Source organism: Onychomys torridus, chromosome 6, assembly GCF_903995425.1.
Source record: "Onychomys torridus chromosome 6, mOncTor1.1, whole genome shotgun sequence".
Taxonomy (NCBI): domain Eukaryota; kingdom Metazoa; phylum Chordata; class Mammalia; order Rodentia; family Cricetidae; genus Onychomys; species Onychomys torridus.
Window position 1 is genome coordinate 84,519,592 of NC_050448.1, and position 27,041 is coordinate 84,546,632.

Sequence of the window (27,041 nt, forward strand, 5' to 3'; positions counted from 1 at the left end):
CTTCTCTGAGCGGTTCACTCTCACCACTTGCCTCGAGTCCCAGCGCCCTTAGCAACCACCGGAGATGGAAAGCGGAAGGGCGCCCTGGTCCCGCCCTCCCCGCGTTAGCCCAGGTCCGGCGAGGAAGCAAGCCAGCCCAATCACCGCGGCGAGAATCTCGATCATCCAATAGAAAGGAGGCACGAGAGGCGGGCTGAAAAGGTCGCGTGCGCACGCGCAGACGGGAGCACGGTCCTCGGTGCTGTGGCGGTGTGGTTGACTAGGGTGCTACCTGGAGTCGTGTGGCCCTTGAAAACCCCGCGTACCCACCGCTGCCTCCTCCTGTCCTCGCCATGTTCCTCACTCGGTCCGAGTACGACAGGTGCGTACGGCGGGAAGCTGCAGGGTCTGGATCACGGTGGGCGGGCCGCGGGGCCCGGGCCGCGGCCTTGGTTCTGCAGTGTCATGGGGCGCTCTGGAAACCCAAGTCTGGCGGGACCCGGGGAATCTGGTTCCCGAGGCACCGGCCGGGATTCCCCAAGCTAGACTAGAGCGGATCGGGTGCACTTGTCCTACCGCTGAGTCACCGCTAGTTCTGACTCCCTGAGGAAGCGAGAGGCTGGGGTTTGTGTTTGGGGCAGGCGGTGGCGAGGGGTTCGAACTCCGACATTTAACCTGGAGGAGCATGGGGGGGTGGTGGTCACCAGCTCTGTGTTCATCTTTTCAAGCTAAGTATGAATGCTTTTAAAAAAAAAAGGTGAAATGAGGTGCCTTGAATAAAAAGCCACCAGAGACTATTGAATGAGTTTGTTGAAGAAGACATGCTGTGCTCTACATTTTTGTCTTTTCAAAAGCGCGAAGGCAGTTTCAGCTGTGCCGGATACATTGCCTGCAATCTGGTTTTGTAGGAAATAGAATGTAGAGTGGTTCTCTGAATATGTAATATGCTGATTACATTTGAATTCCCCCCCCCCAAAAAAAAAGTTGAAAGCCTTATTGTAGTGTTCTTTTGAAGGCCAGATGTTTGTAAAGTCAAAGCTGTGTGATTGTGTTTATTAAAACAATCATTATTAAAAACAAAAAACTTTCACGTCTTGGAAATGCTAGCTAATACTGCTATAAATGCTGTAGACATTTTAACTTTCAGTTTCTGTTTTGGTTAGTTTTGCAAGCTATATTAACTTCCTTTAAAAGGTAGGGAAAGCAGACATTTTCTTTGTTCCAGGCTGTCTGAGAAATTGCTGGAAAGTATATGTAGTTCCTGTCAAAACTGTGGCACCTGGGATGGCCTTTTTCATCCTTTTGCTGACTCATAGAAGATATATGTGAAGTTTTAAAACTACTTCCTGCTGTCAAGTATGGTTGTTAACACTTGGCTTCCAGGGTATTGAAGAGAATCATCTTTAGGTGATAAAATTTTGAGAAAATTGTGATCCTCATTCGCAAGGCGTTATTAAGGTTTGCTCATTTATTTCTGTGTAAAAAAGCTCTGTGCACCTTTTTTTTTTTCTTTTGTGTCTGCTCAAGACTAAATAAGTACAGGTCTTCAGCAAATGTCGAGCTTTTGCTCTGTACAAGGCACTCACTGTTCAGGGTGCTGGTTCTACAGCAGTGAGCAAAATCAAAGTCCTTACTCCCCTGTTTAGAAGAGTAACTAGTATGAGAGAGAAGGTGCCATCAGAGGAATCTAAGAGCATCAGGAATTCTGATGAGAGGTTGCATTCACTGTTAGGGCTGGGGAGCACCTCACAAAGAAGCTGGTAATTCAAATGGGTCCGGAGAAAGTAGAATCTTAATAAATCAAGACCAGGAGAGTCAATAGCTTTGTCGGATAATAAAGTATGGACAAAGGAGGGCCAGTGGAAAGGCATAATGCACATTTGGAAAAATCTGGTCTGGTTACCACAGATGTATGATGCATATTATGGGGCTAGTGGGTGATACAGGAAAACTGGGATGGTACCAGATACTGATTGATGGCTTTAATAGAATGTTAAGGATTTGGGTCTCTGTAGGCAACTGGGTGCTATTAATTTTTTTCTTTTTCATCTTTTTAAAAAACAAATTAAAAAATTGGGGTGGGGGAGTTTGTGTACTTTGTACATGCCTGGTGTCCTTTGAGGCCGGGAGAGGGTGTTGGATCTCCTGGAACTGGAGTAACATCGTTTTTAGCCACCATGTCAGTGCTGGGAATCAAATCAAACTCTTCCTCAGGAAGCCCCTGGAAGCCCCTAGCCATCTCCCCAGCTCCCCTTTTGGTCTTTGTTGTTACTTTTTAAAGACAGGGTATCATTTATAGCCCAGGGTGACTGAGCACTAACTGGCCAGCCCAGGCTGGCCTTGAATTTGTGGCAGCCCCTTTTGCCTGGGTGTTCTGAGTTCTGGGCTTATACTCATGAGACACCGCGTCAGGCTTTAATGTTTTCTTTAAGAAGTTGCCTCATCACAATTGTTTTTATAAAGATTAACCGATTGGATTAGAAGAACAAGTCACCAGTTAGGAGGCTGATACAATAGTTAGGTAAAAGGTAACAAGGACATCGAGATGGAAGTGATGTTACCATAGAGGAGGAGTTGATAGGAGTTTATGGCCGTGTGGTAGGAGAACGGGGAGGGTAGGGGGTAGTGAGTCAAATCATTCAGAACATTCGGTCCTGGAGCTTTGGACCCCAGTTTTCTGTCCGTGGTTCTTAGACTGTTCTTCAAACCTTGGACTTCCTTCTGAATGGCTTTAGTGATATTGATTGAGGACCAGATGAGGAACTGGATAGTGAGATTCTCTCCACTTCTCATTTAGTAGAATAATTGTCAGTGACAGTGTAGTAGAATAGTTGAAAGCTTATAAAGTAAGAATTCATGGACTCTGATTCCAGTTCTGCTTCTTTCATGCCAAGTAGCTTTGAGCAATTTATTTGAACACACACGCACACATATACACACACACACAACTCAATTTCTTTTGAAGAAAAAGTTTAAAAGTTTTGGTTAAGATTTGAGAACACTGTGCTGTATGCATACTGTTGAGAAGTTTAGAATTCATAAACTAAGGATTGCAATCATTTGATCATTTGTATTCATTTATTCAGTGTAGCTTTGGTGCCTGTCCTGGATCTCGCTTAGTAGACCAGGCTGGCCTCGAACTCACAGAGATCCACCTGCCTCTGCCTCCTGAGTGCTGGGATTAAAGGCGTGCACCACTGCCGCCTGGGCTCATTCAAACATTTTTTAATTAAGTGTAATTAATTACACTTTTAAATGGTAATTGTGTGTGGAAAGCTTCTATAGCTAACAGTATGTTTGGTTCCTCCACAGGGATCACCAGCACACTGGTGCAGACAAGAGGGGAGCGTATTAGAGAGTAATAGTCTGGCCCATAATCGGCATGAGTATCTATTTAGTAAGGAAACTAGACAGGCTTTAGTGACTGTGTGGATCTTAGTCTCTTGTTAATACAGTATCTCACAGGCAGAGAAATGTGCTTTTAACTGACTCTTAGGAAAAATAGCGGCATCAAAAGCACATAATGGGAATAAAGGAAAGGGGAAACAATGACGTTTTCCTGGAAATGGCCTGATAGCTTTGGGGCATGAATTTATCAAAGAATTGGTAGGTTGGCTCAGAGTTCATTCAGGTTGATTCAGGTCACCTGCTTTCATTTTGATCTGTTTGGTTAAGATTTTGGTTAGTCTTGGGAGTAAGGGAGAGGTATTTATTCTCTGTATAGATTTGAGTGCCTGGAAAACACCAAAAGACTAAAAGGCTTGCTGTGGGCAGAGTGATGGGCAGTTGCATATCCCCCAGTGAATCTGAGCTAGTTGTCAAGGAACTTGGTTCCACGGTCTGTATACTTCTGACAATTTCTAATACCGTTTTTGTTTTGTCTTTTGATCTTTAATTGCAGGGGTGTGAATACTTTTTCTCCTGAAGGAAGATTATTTCAAGTGGAATATGCCATTGAGGCTATCAAGGTATAGTGGCAAGTGAAGGTCTGGAAACTTCAAGACAGCCCTTACACATTGTTTGCTGGAAGGACATTTGGGATAAGTGTGGTTTAGCCATTTTTTTTTTTTTTTTTTTTAGAAAATATTCTTACATTCCTTTAACCAACTACTATTTTTATAACAGTTTTAATTAATACTATTTCTGAGGTCCTTTTTGAACAGATAACCGCTTCATAATTACTTGAGTATTTTTTCTTCAGTGAGAATGGAGGGACATGTTTTTGTTTCAAATCTTGCCTTTAAAGAGGAATGTAGAAGTCCAGAGTTAGCTCCTGTGTTTGTATGTATGTATGAGCAGGCATGTCTGGGTCCTCATTTGCTCGCCTTATTTTTTGATGCAGGGTCTCTCACTGACCCTGGAGCTCTGATTGGCTAGACTAGCTAGACTGACAACCTCAGGTCTTCTTTCTCTACTGTCCCAGTGCTAGGATTACAGGGGTATGCTCCTGTACTGATTCTGGGACTCAAACTCTGGTCTTCAATGCGTGAGTGGCAAATACTGCCAACTACGTCATCTCTTCGGGCCCTGTTGCCTTCTATATTTTGTTTTCTTGAGCAAATCATATAACTGATCACCTGAAGTTTGTTGGTAAAATTATGAATTTGTAGTAGATACTAGGGACTAGAAGGAGGTGTATCCTGTAATCTAGAAACAAAATCAAATGTAAAGGGCTGAGAATATAGCTTGGTTGGTAGAGTGCTTGCCTTGCATTGCAATCTCTAGACCGACAGACAGACAGACAGACACACACACACACACACACATCCAAACATGTAGTTCACACTAGTATTCTCAACATTAGAAGGCTACCTGTACCTGAAGTTAGAACTACATATGTTGAAATATGAATAATTACAATAGCTTTTCCTTTGGTAGATAGTTAAGAGGCTGTTAGAAAACCAGGGTTGTAGGAAACATGAACATCTGTAATTAATCTTTGAATGAAGTATTGAAAAGAAATGCTCAGAAGAGAGAAAGAAAGAGATGTCATGGTCCCAAACTAGAAATTGTGCTTTTGGTTTCTGGGATAGCCCTATACAGTAGTCCAGTTCCTCTAACAAGGACTGGGAACCACGGAAGTGGTTTGTCGCTTAACCAAATGCTTGCGTTGTCTCGCTGTCACCAAAGAGTATCTGTCTAGTCTCTTCTGTTTATATAGTTCTAGTTCCGTAATACTGTCTCACAAAACTGCTCCTCCCCGGTGAAAGTGCTTGCCACCAAGCCTCACCACCTCAGTCCCCAAGTTGCACATGGTGTAAGGAAGGAACTGAGTCCCTCAGGTTGTCCTTTGATTTCTACAGTTCCTCAGCACACACTTGTATTTGCACACAAACATAGACACATAAATATGATTAAAAACAATTTTTTAAGAGATAGCTCATTGTGTTGGAAACAGTTCATGATGGAAAACTATTAACTTTCTGGAGTTTCTCCAGCCTTCTGGAGTTTCCTTCTGTGGGGCTTAGTTTGCTTTTGAACCACATACTTCTCCTTCTGACCATCTTTGCTCTGTGTTGAAAACGCATGAGTATGAAGTGCTAAGCTATCAGAATTCAAACTGTAATATTAATTTGTGCTTCAACCGAGACATCAGTTCTGCTGAAGGCCAAGAGCTGCCCTGCTTTACAAGCTCTTTAGGGCTAGTGAGCTTTAGGTTATCTAGAGATAATGAGATAGTATTTGATCTCCGTGACCTTAGCTGGCCTAGGTAGTGACATAGCCTATAGGAGTAAGACCCAACCATTATGAAAATTCAGGTGCTTTGGAGTTTAGATAGCCTGCTTGTTGCTTTGGTGTCTTCTGAGAAGCAAATGAGAGGCAATTTGGTTGCTGTATGGCTTGGATAGCATGAGAAGACCTAGAGAGTGGGGTTGTGAAGGTAGCTCACTCAAGATGTTTGCCATGTAAGCACGAGGACCTGAGTCTGGGACCACAGCACCTACATGAATAGCCATGGGTACACACCCTTTGCACATGCACATCAGGAGAATGACTAATAATTCTGGCTAGAAGTGACGAATCATTTGGAGGTACTTTATAAATGATGCAAGATGAGATATAACCAGCAGTGGTAGGGAATGTACTGTTAGAATAGGTTTCTCAAACCTGTGATAACATCCAAGTTATCATCTTGAGCATCTGACACTGGTTGTATTGCTGAGTTATATTCAAGGAATAGTGTACAGGCGCAGTTCAGATGTACCCTTGTCTTCTCTACCTTTCCTCAGTCTACAAAGGTGTCTAGGAGGAGAAATTTAGGCAGAATTAGAATATAAAGGTATATTGGAGAGTATAAATGAAAAAAATCTTGAATTTTGACACTGTGTGTGTGTGTGTGTGTGTGTGTGTGTGTGTGTGTGTGTGTGTGTTTACACATTATACACAATCTGGCATGTATGACGGTAGTGGACAACCTCCGGGAGTTGTTTCTACTTTACCATGACATACAGGAACTGAACTCAGGTTGTCAGGCTTGTGTGATAGGGTCTTTTACCTGCTGAGTCATCTTGCTGGCCCTTGATATATTTTATAAAATAGCTTGTCTCAGAAATATTGGCCTATCATTATTACTATTATTATTATTATTATTATTATTATTATTATTATTATTATGGAATTGGAATCCAAATTGAGTAGACTGACAATATGTTTTTGTGCTGTGAAAGCAGGTTTTCTACATGATTGAACTGAAGAACTTTACTGTGTGGGGCCTTCTGGTCTAGGCCACTACTGGTTAGATGCCAGTAGCACTTACCCGCAAAGTTCTGTAGACTTTGTTGAATGTTGGGGGCAAGGGAGCCCCCATTTGAGAGCTGCTCTGCTAGAAAAATAAAAGTAGATGCGAATTTGGCTGTCTTGTGCAGTTGAGGATTCAAGATCCGGAATAAATAGTTACAAGTCGGTGCTGTGGATGTAGTCAGCGGTAGAGTGCTTGCCTAGCAGGTGAGTGGCCCTAGGTTCAGTCTGTGCCCAAATTTAAAAATTATGGCAATTAGGGAACACGAACGTCTTATATTTAATTTTCTGGGCAATGAATTCATGTTTATTATTACTGTTATTATTTTAATTTTCAGGGCATGCACCTATGTAGTTTTAGCGTCATAGGTAAAATGGCTCTATAAATTGTGTAATAAAAACAGCAGTCCCTTAGGCTTGTGCGTCTGTTCTCAGTTTCCTAGAGGCAAAACTTTAAACTCTTTTTTCTTTTTTAGATTAATTGTATTTTTTTATGTGTATGGGTGTTTTTACTTGTATGTATTTGCACCACGTGTGTGCAGTAATTTTAGAGGCCAGAAGAGGACACCAGAACTCTTGAAATTGTAACTATAGATGTCTATGAACACCCACAGTGAGGGTGCTGCCCTGAACCCAAGTCCTCTTCAAGAGCAGCGGTGCTCTTACCTGCTGAGCCTTCTCTAGAGTCCCACTTCAACTCTTCTATTTGATAATGTTCTTGCCATCCACCGTATATTTAGAATTTAGGCATTGTTAGGCATTATCCACACATTTTTCATTATTGAAGATAGACTTCTGCGATTTTTCTGCATGTCTGTTCTCTGCCCACCCACAGCTGCCTAGAGGGTTGGGAATAGTGAATGCAACCCTCCCAATAGATATCTTACACAGAGCAATTTCTGTAAAATTAATGAACAGTTGTGTTAATAAAACTGTTCAAAATGGTTGAGCCATTTTGTGTTCTGTAATTATTTTTTCATTCCTGTGGCCTTTACTCCCTGCCTCCTCAGATAGGGTTTTGTGTATCTCGGGCTATCAGACTGGGTGCCCCTCAAACTTGTGATCCTCCTGTCTTTAACTCCTGGGTGCTAGGATTGCGTGGGCTATAGGGTCTGGTTAATGTGGTACCTGAGTGCATGTGAGGCGAGCATTCTATCACTTGAGCTGTATCTCAGCTTTTCTTTTGAGCTAGGGTTTCACTATGTAGCCTAGGCTGCCTGGGACTGATATCTTCCTCCCTTCATCCTCCCAACAGCTAGAATAAGAGGCGAGGATCACCAAACCTGATTTGAACATTTCTTTCTAAAGTGATAGAGCAGTAGCTATGAGAATACCTTGTCCATAGTATTAACCTATGGTTTTTCTTTTTCATGAATCTTTTTTTTTTCTGTTTGATAAAATTATGGTAGTTTTGTGTGGGAGTTATAGTTCTGAAATATTTCTTTGTGTGAATTTTAGCCAGATTGTAAAAACTACTGCTCTAGAGAAAAGTGCTCATTTCAATATGTTTCTGAGCTGGGCAGTGGTGGTGCACACCTGTAATCCCAGCACTCAGGAGGCAGAGGCAGGTGGATCTCTGTGACTTCGAGGCCAGCCTGGTCTACAGAGCTAGTGCAGGACAGGCTCCAAAGCTACAGAGAAACCCTGTCTCAAAAAAATAAATAATTAGATAGATAGATAGATAGATAGATAGATAGATATGTTTCTGGCTCCTGCCTTTGAGATCTAAGTAGGGAAATAGCTTGAGATTCTTAATTTTGACTTCATATATTTCTACTTTCTTACTTGGTTTTCAGTAATAATACTCTACCCTTTGACTAGGCTTAGAGCTCCTTGATCCAAAGACTGCTTTACCTTTTCCATACAATAAACCTAGGGTCTTCTGCATGAACAGTGGGGAGAGAAGCCATTTAGCTTTTCAAAATGAAGAAGGTAGCCTAGGATCAGTTTCTTCTTTCATTTCTGGCAGTACTGGGAAGTGGACTCATGGTCTATGGTGTGTATTCTACCATTAACCAATAGCCTCAGTTCCCCTTTAGTTTTAGTTTTGGTTTAAGACAGAATCTAGCTGAGTGTGGTAATGCATGCCTTTAATCCGTGCAGTTAGGAGGCAGAGGCAGGTAGTGTGCTGAGTTTGAGGCCAGCCTGGGCTACAGTGAGTTTCAGGACAGCCAGGGCTAAACAGAGAAACCCTGTCACAAAGAAACAGAATCTCACTAAGTTATACAAGCTGGCCTTGGACTCAGTGTGTAGCTTAGGCAAACCTTGAACAAATGACCCTGTTTACTCAGCCTTCCCAGTAATCGGGGTTATAGACCTGAGCCTCCAAACTTAGCTGGAGTCTGCTTAAAGCAGCTATTAAATTGTTTTATGTCTTTTAGCTCTCCCTTTTTGTCCACATGCAGAGGTTCTAGTCACCTACATCTCCTTCCCACTGTTTTAGAAGACCCTTTATTATGTTCACAGATTTGAGGAAGAAGTAGAGCTTATGTGTTCAGTATGCATCCTTAATAAGAACTAAGGGCATTCTCTACTTACAGAAGAGTTTTTGGCAATCTTCTATAGTTTCATAGGTATCCTTTGTTTAAATAAAGGGGGATAGTGGTGGTGGTAATGAAAGACTAAGGCAGGGGAGTCATGATTGTGAGGCTAGCCTTGACAACCCTATCTTAAAACTAAAACTAATTGACGAAAATGAAATGAGAAGCTGGTATACATTTAATAATACTTCTAAGTAAAGTTAGATTGTATACATTTGAGAGTAATATATATGTATGAGACATGACGTACTCATTAATAATGATTGTCAACTTCACAGGATCTAGAACCACTGCAAAGGCAAGCCTCGGGTTTCACAATAAGTTATGAGGCAGGTGGCAGTCTGTGGGCTTTGGTCTTGCACTTCATAAAAAGAGAGAGCTTGCTGAGCACTGGCAGTCATTGCTCTCCTTCCTGAAGATGTCTACAGTGTGACCAGCAGCCTCCTGTTCCTGTCCCCATACTTTCCCTACCGTTACGGACTGTATCCCTCCATCTGTGAGCCAAAACACACCCTTCCTCCTTTAAGTTGCTTCATGTTGGTGCTTTGTCAGAAATATTTTGACAACATGCCGTCTAAAGACATGTTAAACTCTGGGCAGTGACGGCCCATGTCTTTAATCCCAGCACTCGGGAGGCAGAGGCTGGTGAATCTCTTTGAGTTCAAGGCCAGCCTGGTGGTCTACAGAGTGAATTCTAGCACAGCCAGAGCTGTTACACAGAATAACCCTGTCTCCAAAAACAAACAAAGGCATATCAAACATGCCGTGTGTGTGGATTCATGGAGGAGCTAGAAAGATGGCTCATTGGTGAGAGCTCTTACTGCTCTTCCAGAGATCAGTTCCCAGTTCTCAGCTGCCTGTAGTTCTAGGCCTTGGTGTCTGGTGCCACCTTCTGGCCTCTGCAGGCATCCTCACTAAGTAAGTACATACACACACACACACATACACACACACACACACACACACACACACACACACACACACACGAAACAAATAAAAATGAATTAAATTTTTTTAAAGATCCATGGAATTCTGTGGGTCTTTTTTTTTTTTTTTTTTACAATAACAGGCTTCATCAAGTCTGATGCTCACAGTTGACAGGCTAAGAACTAAGAAGATACAGTGGGAACCCAGGGGATAAAGAAAGCATGGTCTTAGGAGGTTTTATGAGTAGTGGGTAAATTGGAGAGGCAGAAGGAAGACTGTTCCACAGGAGACAGCTTTAGGAAGGGCACTAGTGTTATTGATAGTATGCCTTGAGGGTTGAGCACTTCTGGGTGTGTCATTTAATAGTGATAACGTTGGGGGTGAAAGATTATGATCATGAGAAGCTCATTTGGTTTTTAACTTACAGGCAATACAGAGTATCAGTTCTTGAGAGAAATATAGTGAAAACAGCATTTTAAAAAAATCTGTATCAATAAAAGATATATTCAGATCAAGAGACTAAAGATGAGACAGAGATGTGGAGTGTGGCTCATGATTTGAGAGGCAGGAGCAAGCCTTGATCTATATAACAAATTTCAGTCCAGCTGGAGTTACATAATGGGGCCTTTTCCCAAAGCAGAGGTGGGGAGGCTATACGACAGGAAAAACACTTGTTGATTATGTGGAAGGCACGGTTCTCTTGATGCAGGTATATGATTGTCTTCATTTTGCAGGCAGAAAATTGAGGCACATAGTGATGAGGTATGTGGGGGTGAGTGGAGTGGTGATGTGGAGGTGAAGAGGAGCATTTACTGTACTGTGGACTGCTGTAGTGACTTGGATTAAGCTAGTATTTTACTATGCTTGTTGAGCTTGATGGTCCTTTCTCTTCCCACTCTTTTTTCCTCTTTTTCTTTTCCAGAGATGACATGGGTTCGGGGAGCATAACCTATTGGACAGACCAGTATAGATAGTAGAGGTAAAAGCCACAAATTCCAGGAAAAAACAGATAAAACCCAAAAAACTACAAACTGTGATTAGAACTTTAGAACCCTTCCTCCCAGTGTCAGTGTTAACTGACATCATTTCTCAGATGTGTTCAGACCTTATTGTATACCCCACCCCACTTTTGGTACTGGGGACTGAACCCAGAGCCTTACTCATTCAAGGTAAGCACTCTGCCATGGAACTTCCCTTGGTCCCCCAAGCCCCAGACTACTCTTCTAAAGTACAGAATTCTGTAAATGCCTTTGCTATTCACAGAACAGTATAGAGTTTATGAGGCGCTCTCTGTACTTCCTGCGTCCTAGGTATGGAGACTGAGCTGCTTGTGAAGGAGTGCAGGGATTTCTTTGAGCTGTACCTTATAACTGCAGCATGCCTATTGTTTGTTTGTTTGTTTTAGCTTGGTTCTACGGCCATTGGCATCCAGACATCAGAGGGTGTGTGTCTAGCTGTGGAGAAGAGAATTACCTCCCCACTAATGGAGCCTAGCAGCATTGAGAAAATTGTAGAGATTGATGCACATATAGGTAAGTAATAGGCGGAAGTTATTATAGGATCTGGTATGGGTTAATTATCTTCTGTGATCCAAGGGAGGTTCACATGGTGAATGGCTTATCTTCTGATTTGCTGTTATTTTCAAGGCAAGAGGCCAGTGTACATAAATTTAGTCAGTAGAGAGCAGTCTCTGGACTTAGGAAGCATAACCTACTACCAGGAATTCCTTTCATCTTCAGATTTGCTGTATTTTATTTTTTGCAGTGCTTGGAATTGAACCCAGATACTCTGAAATGCTAGGCAAGCATTCTACTGCTGAACTAAAACCCAGCTTTTGGCAAATATGATGATATTTAAATACATAAAGATTGGCTCCTAGTCTAGTTCCTGAGATGGCCATGTTACCCTGGTAGTAAGCTAGCTGGAGCCAAGATAGTGTGGAAAGTCGTAATGTTCACTGAGAAACAGTAATTCTCAAAGATCTTTGGAGAGTTTAAGGTTCCGAGTGTTATAAGAATCATACAAACTTTGACCAAATCAACCCTATTCCCGTGTGTTAGACTTAATTGTTTTTCTCCTGGCCCCTTCTTAATTGTTTCTCTCCTTCTTTCTCTGGCCTTTAGTATAATTTTCTTGCTTTGGCTCTTGACAATGTAGCATTGAAAGATGTGTACTTTTACTTTTTACTGCTTTGTGTTATAGTTGGCTATCCAAATTTGCTTATTTACTCAACCCAATTAATACAACATTAGCAAAATAATTAATTGCTTAAAGGCATAAGAACTAAATGCCATGGTAACTGTGGGAGCTTAGTATTTTCTTTCATAGCTAGAGAAGCAGATTTTACAATTATAACATTATGTCTGCTGTATCTCAGGTCAACTGTGTTTTGGACTTAGGTCAATGTCACTTCATTCAAAGATAGAAAACATTATGCTAGACTCCATGGCTATAGACAGGAGGCAGACATGGTACTTGTCTTCCAGGAACAGGCATCTTATTTGTGGTGGTGTGTGCTCAGGATGTAAAGGAGGAAAAAGAGTTTTGTCTGGGTTCAGTGGTCATGGGTAGTAGTTAATTTTTCTACACTGTGACCAAATATCTGACAGTTTAAGAGAAGGAACCTTTCTTTTGGCCCACTCACAGTTTCAGAGGGTTCCCTATCATTGTGGTGAAAGCATTGTGAACATCTGTGTTTGCGTCATAGTAGACCTGGAGTAGAGAAAAGGGTACTGGTGATAGTCCCTGACTTTCTCTTTTTTTCATTTTATTCTACCTATGACCCTAGCCCAGCTACCCACACTCTAATGGGTCTTCCCCGTTTAGTTAATCCTTTGGAAACACCCCCCCACACACACACACACCAAGAGGTATTGTCTCAGTCTCCCTATGATTCTAAAGCCTGTCAATAGAAAGTAAAGATTAACCATCATGGTTGAGCTTGCCAAGCCTGGCACTGTCAGCTGCTAGGAGGCTGACAGCAAGACTTTAGCCAGTCAGGGTTTCAGAATGAGTTTAAGGCTAGTCCGGGCAGTTTAGGGAAGACTCTGTTACAAAATAAAAAATAAAAATAGGGCTGGTGATGGATGTAGCTTAGTAGACGAACATGTGCTTAGCATGTATAAGACCTTAGAAAAGCAAAGCTATCTGCTATAAAATATTAGGGGCATAAATATTTTAGTGTGATTGGGAAGTAAACTGTGTGTGGCAAGAGATGAGTCTGAGCCAGGTGGTGGTGGCGCACGCCTTTAATCCCAGCACTCGGGAGGCAGAGCCAGGCGAATCTTTGTGAGTTCGAGTCCAGCCTGGTCTACAAAGTGAGATCCAGGACAGTCTCCAAAGCTACACAGAGAAACCCTGTCTTGGAAGAAAAAAAAAGAGAGAGATGAGTCTGGAAGTCAGAGAATAGAAAGCTGCCGCCCCCTCCACCCCCCACCCCCCCCATCCTGCTAAAGGGTTTGGACTTTACTTTTGCATTGCTATGAAGGGATCTAAACAGTGAGACACTGCAATCCCAGTAGAATTTTAGAATATTCTCATGACAATTTCTGAAGGTAGGTTGATGGGGGCTGAGAATGGAGGCAGGGGAGTCAACAGTTAAGAACATTTTTAGTGTAGCCAGGCAGTGGTGACACACACCTTTAATCCCAGCACTCAGGAGACAGAGGCAGGCGGATCTCTGAGTTTGAGGCCAGCTTGGTCTATGTTCCATGACAGACAGAGCTGTTACACAGAGAAACCCTCTCAAAAAAACTTAAAAAAAAAAAAGAGATATTTAATAGTTCAAATATTTGGTCGTCAGTCAAATTATGAAATTCTTCAACCAAGGCAATGGCCAAAAGAGAACTTGAGATCTGATTGGTTGTGAAGGCCAAGGAAGACAAGGGGTTCCACAAGGGAAGTGGGTTGAAACAGTAGTATCCAACTAGATGGACTGACAGTCATTTGACTTGGTAGGTCTGATGCTTTGGAGAGAAACCCAGACTGAGATTGAGATTTGAACCATGGCATGTAAGGAGCAGCTACAGCCATTAGTAATTTTGGCACAATCAGCCATTAGGCAGCTTTCTAAAATATCAAGTTGCTTTGTTGGAGTAGGGAACTGAAGAGGCTCTTGATGTTTTCCCGAGGTCTTCTGCTGTAGTCCATAGGGAGATAGTTTCTACTTGGGCTTGGCTGTAGTGTTTGCTTAGCTCAGAAGTGCATCATGGGGCCAGCAGGTGTCTCAGTGGGTAAAGGCACTTTCTGAATAAACCTGGTGACTGGGGTTCCATCCCTGGAACTCATGTAAAGGTGAAAGGAAGCCTCCACAGAGTTGTCCTGACCTCTCCGTGTGTACTGGGACATTGTACCCACTCTCACACACACTATTCACATACACACAGATAGGCCAATAAGTGATGAAATAGATGTTAAGTGCATCGTGCTCTATAACATTTGCTAAAGGGATTCTTTGGCTGCAATACATGGAAATTCATGTTTGTCTGGCTTTGTATCTGGACTTCACTGTCAGCATGGTTGGTTTTCTATTTGTGTGATCATTATACTACCTCTATTCGGTGGTCATCATTTCCCATTTATTCTGTTGGGTTGATTGCTGTGAGATTGTTGCCATGGTTCCAAGCCAGATTTCCAGTATTTACTTAGTGGATGAAAAGTTCTAGAAGGTTTTTGGCCTATCGGTCACTGTTGCTTTTACATTACAGGTTGTGCCATGAGTGGGCTAATTGCTGATGCTAAAACTTTAATTGATAAAGCCAGAGTGGAGACACAGGTAAAATCAGCATCTTCTCTGCTTTTCTGATGCATGTGCTCCTTGTTTAATGATGATAGAGCTACCTGGGTTACATTGCAGGTGTCTGTGTTGCTATTAGACAAGGTTCTTGGGAGTATTTTGGGTCGATTCTCCTGCTACAACCCTCGAGACTTAGGACTTAGCTCTCCAGACATTGCAGCTTAAAGCAGGCTCTAGTCAGTAGAGTCTCTTGCTTCTTCCGGGTTGACCTTACGTAAAGCATGCACTGGACCCCCTGATTGGCTTTCTGTGGAGCATTGTGGTGGGATGTGGTCATAGTAAAAGGCCTTTTCTGCCAGGCTTATAAAATTGTTCTCATCTGGTAAGCAATGATTTGTACCAGGTGACATTTTAAGAATGGTGATTTTTCTCTAATAAAAGAACAACAACAACAAAAAAACCACAAACAAATCCATGGGTATCTAGTTTGATTGTAGTAGGGTAGTATAAGAAAAAAAAGTGATTGCAAGGTAGAAATTTTTGCACTTATTTGCACGCTTGCTCTCCATACTTATGTAAGAATAATTTAACATAAACTTAATAGGATGAGTATTTAAGGAAAACTGACACTTGGTTACTAACATTGACTTTGTTAGAAGGTTAAACTTGCCGCTTTACTTTAGATGTGAAGCCTAGTTTTCAAGGGTAGCAGCCTCTAGGTCATCTTATGTCCAGAGCTTATCTGTGTGCACATGCGTGTGCTCTCCCACTGTCCTCTTCTTCCCTTCATTTCCCCTGCCCCTCCTGAGACACATTCTTTCTGTGAACAGCCCAGACTGGCCTTGAACTCATGATCCTTATGATTGTGGATCATGGGCTGATATCATATCAGAGCAGTTCCTCTCTGATATAGTCCAAAGTATTCAGTGGCTAGTATTAATCAAGAAGAAAGTGTTGATCTGGGCAGGTGATCTGTCTACAATCCTAGCCCTTGGGAGGACTGCAAGTTGTAAATCTGTCTGTGATACATAGTGAGACCCTGTCTCGGAAACAGAAAAGGCATGCGAGCCTTTGCTTTCACTTGGCAGAGAGGTGGCGAACTATTTGAGTTTCCTTCTTCCCAGGAAGCCGTATCATTCTTTGCCCTTTTTCTAGAACCATTGGTTCACCTATAATGAGACAATGACGGTGGAGAGTGTGACCCAGGCTGTGTCCAATCTGGCTCTGCAGTTTGGAGAAGAAGATGCAGATCCAGGCGCCATGGTGAGTTAGATCTGATGCTTGTGTTGAGCCTGCTTGCTATTCTGTAGGACTGAAAGCGTTTGCTCTCTGCACATGTTTTCCTGGGCTCTCGTTCTCATTATTTGTAGCCTCTTCTAAATGACTTCTTTTTGGTTGTAGTCTCGTCCCTTTGGAGTAGCGTTATTGTTTGGAGGAGTTGATGAGAAAGGACCCCAGCTGTAAGTACCATTCCTTTCCCCCCTGCTTTTGGGGGTGTGGGGGGGGGGTGATTATTGTGATTTGTAGTGTGGTCTACTGAAGAGCTGGAAAGAGTTAGAGCTATAGCTAGAGTGCGCTGGAGCATGCCTACATTCCTAGGACTCTGAAGGTGTGGGCAGGAGGATTCGTTTAAGCTTGTCCTTGGCTACAGTGAGTCCCAGACCAGTCTTGAACCACTCTGTTTGTTTTAAAAAGGAGAGAAACAGCCGGGTGGTGGTGCGCATCTTTAATCCCAGCACTTAGGAGGCAGAGTTTGAGCTCCCCTACCCTTGGTCTACAGAGTGAGTGAGTTACAGGACAGCCAGGGCTACACAGAAGCCTTGAAAAGCCAACCAGCCAACAACAAACAAACAAATAAATAAATTTTTAAAAAGTAAAAAGAAAGAAGCAGTTATAGGAAAAAGTAGGGCTCCTGAGTGAGTGTTTGTGTGCTGTTTATGTGAGAGTTAGAGATCCGTGAAGAACCGCTGCAGAACCAGCGCAAATTCTCGGGAGAATTAGAAGTTGCCTTATTGCTCTTTCCATCTGGTCTTCATTCTCACCTTGGCGTAGCGAAGGTAGGACTGGCAGTTGGTAAGATCGACATAACATGGCCGTTCTGTTAGCGTCTCAGGTGTGCATAAGTGCTGTGGTTATGTTTGCTCACTCTGTTATTCTTCTCTCCCAAGACCCTGAAGAAGTCAGTGATTTTCTTAACCAACATTTCTTCTTTTTAAAATAAAATACTATTTTAAGTGAATTTTTTGGTTGGCACACAAAGTAGGTTTCATTGTGACATTTCCATGTGTACGCAGATGTATGTATCATTAGTAAGGACCTTTAAAAAGAACTGTTTTCTCACAACAAAAAGTTTTAGGAACTGTGCCTCAGTACTGCAGTAGCATGTCCTGGCTGTAGGGTGAAGCTCTTAGACTTCTTTTAGTGAGGTGTTTGAGGCACAAAATGCTTCCCTCTTAACATTGTTGTCCTTCTCAGGTTTCATATGGACCCATCTGGGACCTTTGTACAGTGTGATGCTCGAGCAATTGGCTCAGCTTCAGAGGGCGCCCAGAGCTCCTTGCAAGAAGTTTACCACAAGGTGATGAACCATTCTCACACATTTCATCATCACTTTTTAAGTCAGTGTTTAACTTCTCTGTAATTAAAACTATAGACCTGAAGAGTTTTGTTCTAAGTTTTGATAGTTGTGTCACCTTGGAATCCCAACCTAAAACAAGATGTGAAAATGATCTATTATTAAAGTCTGCCTCTGTCTCCTGGGTGTTGGGATTAATGGCGTGCACCGCCAACCCAGTTACATGTTCACTGGACTAGCACTTTGAATTACCATCGAAGGTTTTCCTCTTGGGCCTAGAGAGATGGCTCAGCAGTTAAGAGTACTTACTGCTCTATCAGAGGACCTGAGTTCAGATCCCAGTACCTATGTTTGGTAGCTCATAAGTGCCAGTAACGCCAGCTCTGACACCCTTTTCTGGCTTCCATTGGGTACCTACACACACAAATGAAATCATTTTTAATCAGGGCCTTTCCCCTCCTTTCACAGCTTGCTTAACTGTTTAGCACAAGAGGCGTAGCTTTCAGCCTAACTCAAATTTTGATAAACTATACTGAGCTTTATCATTTTTAGTTTTTGATTTAAAGTGAGAGTCATGTGACTTTTCCTTTTACTGGTATCTTTTTTTTTTTTAAGATTTATTTATTTATTATGTATACAGTGTTCTGTTTGTATGTATGTCTGCACCCCAGAAGAGGGCGCCAGATCTCATTAGAGATGGTTGTGAGCCACCATGTGGTTGCTGGGAATTGAACTCAGGACCTCTTGAAGAGCAGCCAGTGCTGTTAACCGCTGAGCTGTCTCTCCAGCCCATCTTTTGCTGGTATCTTAGAAGTCATTACAGTTACTAGTTGACCTCACTTCAGTGTTTGTGTGCCTTGGAATGTAGAGAAGCCCCAAAGGGATGGACTGTGGAGCAGTCAGACAACTGCTACGTTTGTTAACATTAACATCATCGTCTGTGAGGCTGTGGCACTCCAGATCAGTTACAGCAAGAGCATCAAAGGTGACTTGCTATGTGTCAGGGACCCATCTTAGTAAAGTGCTTCTCTTATAAGCATGATCCCCAGTACCCACATTAATAAAAGCTGGAGAGATGCCTCAGTGGTTAAGAGAGCACACTGCTCTTACAGAGGACCCATGTCAGGTGACTCACAGCTACCTGTAACTCCAGCTCCAGGAGATCTGACACCCTTTCTTTGGCTTCTGTGGGCCTCTGCACTCGTGTGTATACCACACAAAGACACACATCATAAGAAAAAGGGAGGGGCAGCCAGGCCTTGTAGCACAAACTTGTAAATCAATGCTCGGGAGGCAAAGACAGGTGGATCACTGGGGCTCACTTGCTAGGCAGCCTAGCATACTTGGTGAATTCCAGGCCAGTGAGAGATTGGTTTCAACAATTTTAAAGGTGTCTGAGGAATAACAGAGAAGGTTGTTCTCTGACTTTCACATGCATGCACATGCAAACCCTACCCCCCATGAATCTGCACACACATGAACATTCATTCACACACAAAAGAAAAGAGAGGGAAAAAAGGTGATAATATTGAGGGCAAACCAGGCGGTGGAGGTGCACACCTTTAATTCCAGCACTCGTAGACAGAGGCAGGTGGATCTCTGAGTTCGAGGCCAGCCTGGTCTACAGAACAAGTTTCAGGACAGCCAGGGCTACACAGAGAAACCCTGTCTCAGATAACAAAAGCAAAAACAAAAAAGAAAGAAATTGAAGTTCAAATTGCCACAGACTTACAGATCTGATAAGTGCACAAGAGAAAGCACAGTGAAATGCCGTTTGCCTGGAATGCAGGTCTTACATGTGCAGGAAATTAGGTGTCAGTCTGTGTCCTAGTTGGCGCCTGTTACTCATTTATTTGTGTGTGTCAACCTGACACACGTTAGAGCCATATGGAAAGCGAGATTTCGGTTGAGAGAATACCTCATCAGACTGGCCTCTCAGCAAGTCTAGGACATTTTCTTGATTGGTGTGGGAGGGTCCAGCTCACTTCGGGTGGTGCCATCTCTGGGCAGGTGGTTCAGGGGTCTGTAAGAAAGCAAACTGAAGAAGCCAGGAGGAACAAGCCAGTAGGCAGCATTCCTCCACAGCCTCTGCTTCATTTCCTGCCTTAGTTCCCCTCAGTGATGAAGTGTGACCTGAGAGTTCTAAGGTGAAATAAACCCTTTCCTTCCCAAGTTGCTTTTTGGTCATGGCGTTTATCACAGCAATAGGAACCCTAAGACAGGTAAAATAAAATGAAAACTGAATTTTCTGAATCATTGGATTGCCTTTTTAGGTCTATTGGGCATTATTAGAATGTTACCCAGGTTATGTTACCTTTTAAATCAAGAAATTCAATAAACACTAGAGATGTATAGCCTTTTCCTCTTTCTCAGAGATCATTTACTATGTGAAAGTTAGTAGCTCAAAGTAGGGTATTTTTCTTCTGAATGAGTATATTCTACTTGCCGTATACTTGAGTATTTGTATTATTATATAATGTAGTACACTATAGTACACTAAGATTGTGTTCACTAACAGCTCATCTCATTCTTTTCAAGTCTATGACACTGAAAGAAGCCATCAAGTCTTCACTCATCATTCTCAAACAAGTAATGGAGGAGAAGCTGAATGCCACTAACATAGAGGTACTCTCCTGTGACTTTACAGGTGTTGGAGCTCCCACTGGTAAAGACCGAGGAGATGTAGAAAACCGGTCTGAGTGCACTGTGTTTAGGTCATGAGAGCATCTGAGTAGCAGTTAGTGTTAGTGAGGTAGAGCCAGAGTACAGTGAATTTAAGAATGAAGGGAAAACAGGGTCCTTACTTACACTGATCAACATGAACACAAGGCAGCATTAAAAAACAAAAGGAAGAATTAATGTTGGAAGTTGTAAAATGGTGAAGACAGTGCCAATACAGTGTTTCAAAGTAAATCAATTCAGCATTGTTCTTGAGACCCCAATATATGGGCCCCAGCCTTATTTTACCTGGTATGCCAGATGCAGGGAAAGAATGTAGGAAGTCCAGACCCTAGCTGAGCACTGTGCTGTGCAGTGTAAGGAACACACAGATATAAGGTGTGGGCGGGACTTCTGAATGCAGTAAGAACAGATTTCCATGTGAACATGTGACTGGACTGAAGTAGGGCGCCAGGAAAGCATCCTGGAAGAGGTGCTGTCTGGAGGAGAGAGGCAAAGGATAGCCCAGGAAAGGAGAATAATAGCATAGGTGGTGGGTCGAAGGCTTGGGGCTGTGGGCACAGCTCAACAGTAAAGCGAAAAGTAAAACTGAAGCAGGGTTTTTTCTTTTCTCTTTTTGCTGGGTTGTAGAATAGAGGGGTGGCAAGTAATAAAGATTGGGAAGCACAGGTCCAGTTCTGTCTGATCTTAGTTAAGATGTTGAGAGTGACAGGGAAAGGTAATGATGAGTACGCCTGAGGTCTGGAGTAAACGGGGAGAGATAGCCTGTGTTTGCCTAGGGATTGATTGCTAGGTGGTTGGCTAAGTGGTGAATGCGGCTGAAATGAAGGAGAATGGGCACTATTGGAGTACAAGACATTACAGATAGGAAAAAAGGAAGGAGGAGGAAAATGATGGCCAGACTGCACTTAAATACTAGCTCAGGCTAGGAGAGGTTATCCTGAGAGACATAATATATATGTCTATTATTGTTTTTTTAAAAAGTTTAAAACGCACTGGCTATTATAACTAATGCTATAATCACAAGTCAATATTAAACCAAATCAGCACCAACCAGGATGTTTGCTGGGTTGAGTGGTAGGATTAACCTTGAGGGAAGGTGGATTAGTTACAGATAAGCATGGGGAGTCTGGGAATCTTGTTGGTTTCATAGGCTGCCACCAAAGGGACAAAGCTGGGTACTAGAAACAGACAGGTCCAAGGAATCCGAGGGACTGGCTGTCTTTGAGCAGAAGTAGGAAGGAGCTTTAATATGGTTTTAGAATTTCATGTAAGTGGGATTGCATAATGTGTCCTTTTTTGTGTTTTAATTTTGAAGTTCATCTGGTTGTGTCAGTTGTCTCTTAGATTTTACTGCTGTGGGGTATTCCTTGATTCTGCTCTATAACATGTATTGCTAAGTCTTTTTTCCAAACAGGAGCTGTATTCAGTATCTTGTCTCCTTACTCATTCCTTAGTCATTACCATTTATTTCTGCTTTTTATTTCTCGAGACTGACCCTCGCTGTGGTAAACCTGCCTGTCAGTATTTCCTGACAGCTCTAGAACTCTCATCTGACCATCTAATGCTGTCGCCCTGTTCGACAGTCCGAAGTAAAACCATTCTCTCTCCAGAAAAACCACTTCCCCTTCCAATATTTCTAATCCTGGTTGATGAGATCAACCATTGTGTTTGCCATTCACAACAGAAACCTAGAAGACTTTGACCTCCTTTCTTGTGGCCAGATCTAGTCTCTGCTGCCTTATAGTGAACTGTGTTGATGGTTCTTCTCCATCTCAGTGTCTAGAGCTTTGCCTACTCAACGGCTGCTGTATGATTGACATTTGGACCCAGATCTAATTTTCAAGTCCTTATACTCAGTCACTGAGTCACCTGACTCAGCCTAGTGCTGAGTTTATAGGTGTGTTGCACCACAGCTAAGGTTCTAGACTTTTAAACTACTGTATGCACTCTGCATCCCCTTTGTCCATCCCACCCGTCCTTACAGAAATGTCATGGTCATGTTTGAATGCATTTGCATATTCAGCCTGCGCTTCCTCTCCTTCGTCTGTCCAGTTAATACACAACTCAAAAGTGTCCTCATCCTTGACCCCTCCCTGGACCTTTGGGCCTCTCCTTTCCAAACACCCAGCATCATTCTAACAGTCAGGTGACAGCGAGAGCCCCTGGCATTCTTAGTAAGCGAAGAGCAGGACTTTGTCTTTAGTCTTGTTATTTAGCATCTATAACTAGCATTGTAACCCCTGGATTATTGATAAAGAGAGAAAACATCTGTGCACCTGCCTCATGGAGGTTTTATAAAAGTAAAGTGAAATAATGAATAGAAAATAGTCTTATTCATTATGTAAATGCAATAATTATGCGAATGATGTGGGTTATTTTTATTTGCCTACTGATGAGTAATTTCCTTAAGGCAGTGCAGGGTTCAGAACCCATTAGTGTTCATTTACCTCCTGGCTCTATGGGCTCTTTTTATTCAGAGTTTGCCCAGTTCCTGTTTTTAGCGCCTGTAAGCTTTTGGGAGGATTACCCCTGGAGCATGCATGACCTTGCAAAACAATCCTGTAGTCTTTTTTGTTGTTGTTGTTTTTATTTTATTTGTATTGGTGTTTTGCCATGGGTATCTGGTCCCCTGGAACTGGAGTCATAGATAAATATGAGCTGTCATGTGGTTGCTGGGAATTGAACCCAGGTCCTCTGGAAGAACTATCAGTGCTCCTAACTGCTGAGCCATCTCTCTAACCCCAGTCCTATATATAGTCTTGATTCCATTTATGGATACTGCATCTCAGTCCTCACTGACATTGCTCAAGAAAAATACACCTTAAGTGGGAATTCTGTGTATATTTATGGTACTGTTATAATAGAACTCATAGGCCACATGGACTAGAATACATTGTTTAATTGCTTAATATGTATTTGTAAAATATATTTGGAGTTCTTCAGACATTTTCTGTTATTGGATATATCTTTTGGGAGAATCTACTAGACAGGCTTTGTGATGAAGGCATTTATTTTCATCATTTCCCAGACCAGAATGTTAGATGTCTTTCCCCCAAAATTTTACTTATTTAGAAAGATTAATAATTGTAGAACTAACTAGACTGTGCTAATTTTGTCTGCTATCTTCCAAATAAATCCCATTTCTAAATGCTGTAGAGTGGGGCTTGGAGATAGCTTAATCAATAAAATACTTATAGAGTTCTGATTTTGATCTTCAGAATCCATGTAAAAATGCCAGGCATTGCCATGTTTAGGAAGCAGAGATCGGCGACTCCCTGGGGCTCACCAGCCAGCCAGCCTCCTTGTTGAGTCCCAGCCAGTAAAGTCACATCTGAACAAAAACTAGGTAGACTGCAGTCAAGGAACAACAGCCAAGTTTGTCCTCTGGGCCTCCATGTACACATAGACCTGTTCACATGTACAACATACACTGTACAGTTTTAAGTTTTAAAAGACAAAATGGAAAAAATGACATTAAAAACAAGCAGAGGCCTAGAAAGATGGCTAGCAGGTAAGAGCACTTACTGATCTTGCAGAGGGCCCAGGCTTGTTTCCCAGAACCCATATGATGGCTTACAGCTGCCTGTAACTGCAGTTCCACGTGATCTGACACCTTCTGGCTTCCAGGAGCTCCTACACAGATGCCCATAAAATCATGCAGGCCCCCACACATTGGCGTGAAGTTTCAAAACAAATCCATCTTGAACCACTGACAAATGTGAACTGACACCCGTGTGTTGGGGCTGCCGTCCTGGGGTTGTGCTGCACAGAGATGGTGCTGTCGTTATATCTGGCCCGTAGTGCTTGTTTTGGTTGGTGTGGTCTGCACTGCCAGTCTGATTGTCTCCCATCTCCGAGTCATTTCCCATTGCAGTGCTGCTGGAGTCATCTTTTCATCCCCTTAAACAACCTTTGTCACAGAGGCAGCCACCATAGAGAAAAGATCTCAATGATAGCTAACAGTCGTTTGGTCCTTCCTAACATTCTAAACATTTAATCCTCCTGCTACTCTGTGGATATTTAGTGCTCCCATTTTACAGGTGAGAAAATAGAGACACTGGCTGGCCAAGTATTCCAATGCCACACAAGTTCACTTTGGAGTTTACAAATATGCCTTAAACGTATTTCTTTGGGGATGAAATAGTTCAGTGTTAGGGCACTTGCCTAGAGCATGCTGGACCCTAAGTTTGACCCCTAAATTCCTGTGTGTGTGTGTGTGTGTGTGTGTGTGTGTGTGTGTGTGTGTGTGTCAGTTATTCTATTTTCTATGTGTAGTGTGTGCAAAGGCAGGCAGACATACCATGGTAAATTTGTAGAGGTCAGAGAAGAACTTTCATGGTCAGTCTGTCCTTCCACAGCAGGATCTGAGGATCAGACTCAGGCAGTAGTCAGGCTTGGGTGACAGGTGTCTTCACTTCTAAACTATCTTGTGGGCTGGACTGTACTTTAAATATACTCCTAGGGGCTGGAGAGAGGGCTCAGCAGTTAGGAGCACTGGCTGCTCTTCCAGAAGACCCGGGTTCAATTCCCACACCCACATGGCAGCTCACAACCATCTGTAGTGGGATCTGATATCCTCTTCTGGCTTGCAGGCATGCCTGCAGACAGAACACTCATATACATAAAATACATAAATAAATCTTTAAAAAGAACAGAATTGTATATTCCTGTGTATAATGAATAACACACACATACATATTCATTCATTAAAGGAGTCTAGCTGAAAGCGAATATACTGGCTCTGGGTGGTTTGGTTTTTTGGGGGGTTGCAGGGAGTTGTTTTTTGAGACAGGGTTTTCTATGCAGCTCTGGCTGTCTTGGAACTTGCTCTGTAGACCAGGCTGGCCTCGAACTCAGAGATCCACCTGCCTCTTATGTCTGGAGTGCTGGGATTAAAGACATGCGCCACCGCCTCCAGGCCTGGCTCTGTGTACTTTGCTGCTACTTTTGTAATGTTACTGAAGTAACTTCAAGAGGTAACAGTGGTGTCAGTTTGGGTAACTGTTAGGTGGTGGATTAACCTCAAAATAGAAAAAGTGGTCAATACGAATTTTTATTTTGGAGTCAGAGTTATTTTAGGGACCTGCTGCCTGTAAAGGATACCCCAGGACAGCAGGTCCTTAGTTCCTGATGAACAGCTGCCTCACCAGCACTCTGGCCAAGCCAGGGCCCTGAGCAAGGAGCCCAGCCCAGCTTATAACCCTTTCTGTTTGTCTGCAGCTCGCCACGGTGCAGCCCGGTCAGAATTTCCACATGTTCACAAAGGAGGAACTGGAGGAGGTGATCAAGGACATTTAAGGAGGAGCCGTCCTCAGACATCTGTGGGACACTTTCAGTTCTCCTAATCGCCCTTAAACTTGATTTCCAGCTCTTAAGTCATGGAAAATATTCAGTATGTGTGTTTTTTTATGATGTCTGTACATAACAGCAATTCTGAAATAAAAAATTTTAAAATATTTGTTCATAGTCTTCTCTTGTAGTTTTAAGTGCTTAGGTTGGTAGGCCAAAAGGATAGTGATTGGTACCCGTTTTGTGAGCATGACTGTTGTAAAATTATTGCAGTGGTTCTCTGCAGTTGGTGCTAAAGATGAATTCAGACTAGTCCAGCACCTCCCAGTGGTTAGTAGATGTTAATGCCACTGTGAATGCATTGTGGTCTTCGGGTGTCTCTTAAGGAAACACCCTCCCATTGCTTCCTTTCTATGAAGACACTGCTCGTTGACCATCAGAAGACTGTCCTGCGGCCTCCCCAAAACATTGATGAGTTAGGATAAGTCATCGCTAAGGCTATACCTTTTCTTTGTATCTTGATGACCAGTCTGGGAAGGGTACCCTTTTTATGAAGTTAAGAACTATGAAAAAAACAAAAACCAAAGAAATGGCCTTGACCTCAATAGCAACGAGAGTTGTGTGCCGAAGCTGTGTAAGTAAGAAACTAAAATTCAGAAGTAGTTTCAGTGAGACTTTGGAATGCTCTCACATGATTGGATAAAATTGGCAGGCATTCCATTCTAGCCTCGGAAATGACCATAGGAACACTTCTGACAGATGAAGAACCTAAGGCTATGCCAATGGTCATAGGAAATTCAACTGTTGTGGGGCTGGAGAGGTGGCTCAGTGGTTAACATCACTAACTGCTCTTCCAGAGGACCCAGGTTTGGTTCCCAGCGCCTACGTGGCTGCTCACAATCATCGATAACTCCAGTTCCAGGGGCTCCAACACCCTTTTCTGGCTTCCTCAGGCACCATACAGGTGATGCACAGACATGCAGACAAAGCATCCATACACATTTTAAAAATTAAAAATTGTGAGTTCCAGGACAGCAAGGGCTACACAGAGAAACCCTGTCTCCAAAAAACAAAAATAAATTGTTTTAAATTAACAATAAAAATCCGGGCTAGAGGGATGGCTCAGAGGTTAAGAGCACTGACTGCTCTTCCAGAGGTCCTGAGTTCAATTCCCAGCAACCACATGGTGGCTCACAACTATATATAATGAGATCTGATGCCCTCTTCTGTATACATAATATAAATAAATAAATAATAGGTTAATAAATAATAAATAAATAAATAAAAAAAATCCTGTTGAGATTTTTAAGGTTTCGAGTCTCAGGCAGTTTGAGATGTGTTTGCACTATCTGAAGCATGGCTAGTACTTACTTAAGGGTGGTAAAGAATCAGTGCAGTTCATTGATAGCATAAGAATTATTTGCTGGGCTTGTGTACTATTTCGTTAGGAAGCTGTATTTTGTTGTTAAATAGTAACTATTTGGGTAGCTGAAGTCATACAAAATTCATAGTGCAGTGAAAAGTAGCTTGTGCTGATGTACACTTGAAAACTGCAGTTCACAGAAAGGAGGTTTTT

The 27,041-nt window shown here is 42.5% G+C and overlaps 1 protein-coding gene across 1 annotated transcript; it reads left to right on the top strand.

The window, feature by feature from the left end:
* Psma5 (proteasome 20S subunit alpha 5) lies at positions 1-25,634 on the top strand. The gene is made up of 9 exons (XM_036190246.1): positions 1-361; positions 3,881-3,947; positions 11,590-11,716; positions 14,891-14,958; positions 16,075-16,182; positions 16,321-16,379; positions 17,395-17,497; positions 20,033-20,119; positions 25,397-25,634. Exons 1-9 carry the CDS (start codon positions 333-335, stop codon positions 25,472-25,474), a joined length of 726 nt encoding a protein of 241 aa, XP_036046139.1. The 5' UTR covers positions 1-332; the 3' UTR covers positions 25,475-25,634.
* The last annotated feature ends 1,407 nt before the right edge of the window (positions 25,635-27,041 follow it).

Excerpts from the sequence above, each read along its gene's own strand:
- Psma5 (XM_036190246.1), top strand. The coding sequence starts at position 333 with ATGTTCCTCACTCGGTCCGAGTACGACAG. Across the intron at positions 11,717-14,890 it reads AGAGATTGATGCACATATAG|GTTGTGCCATGAGTGGGCTA; the intron begins GTAAGTAATAGG and ends TTTACATTACAG. Across the intron at positions 17,498-20,032 it reads TGCAAGAAGTTTACCACAAG|TCTATGACACTGAAAGAAGC; the intron begins GTGATGAACCAT and ends ATTCTTTTCAAG.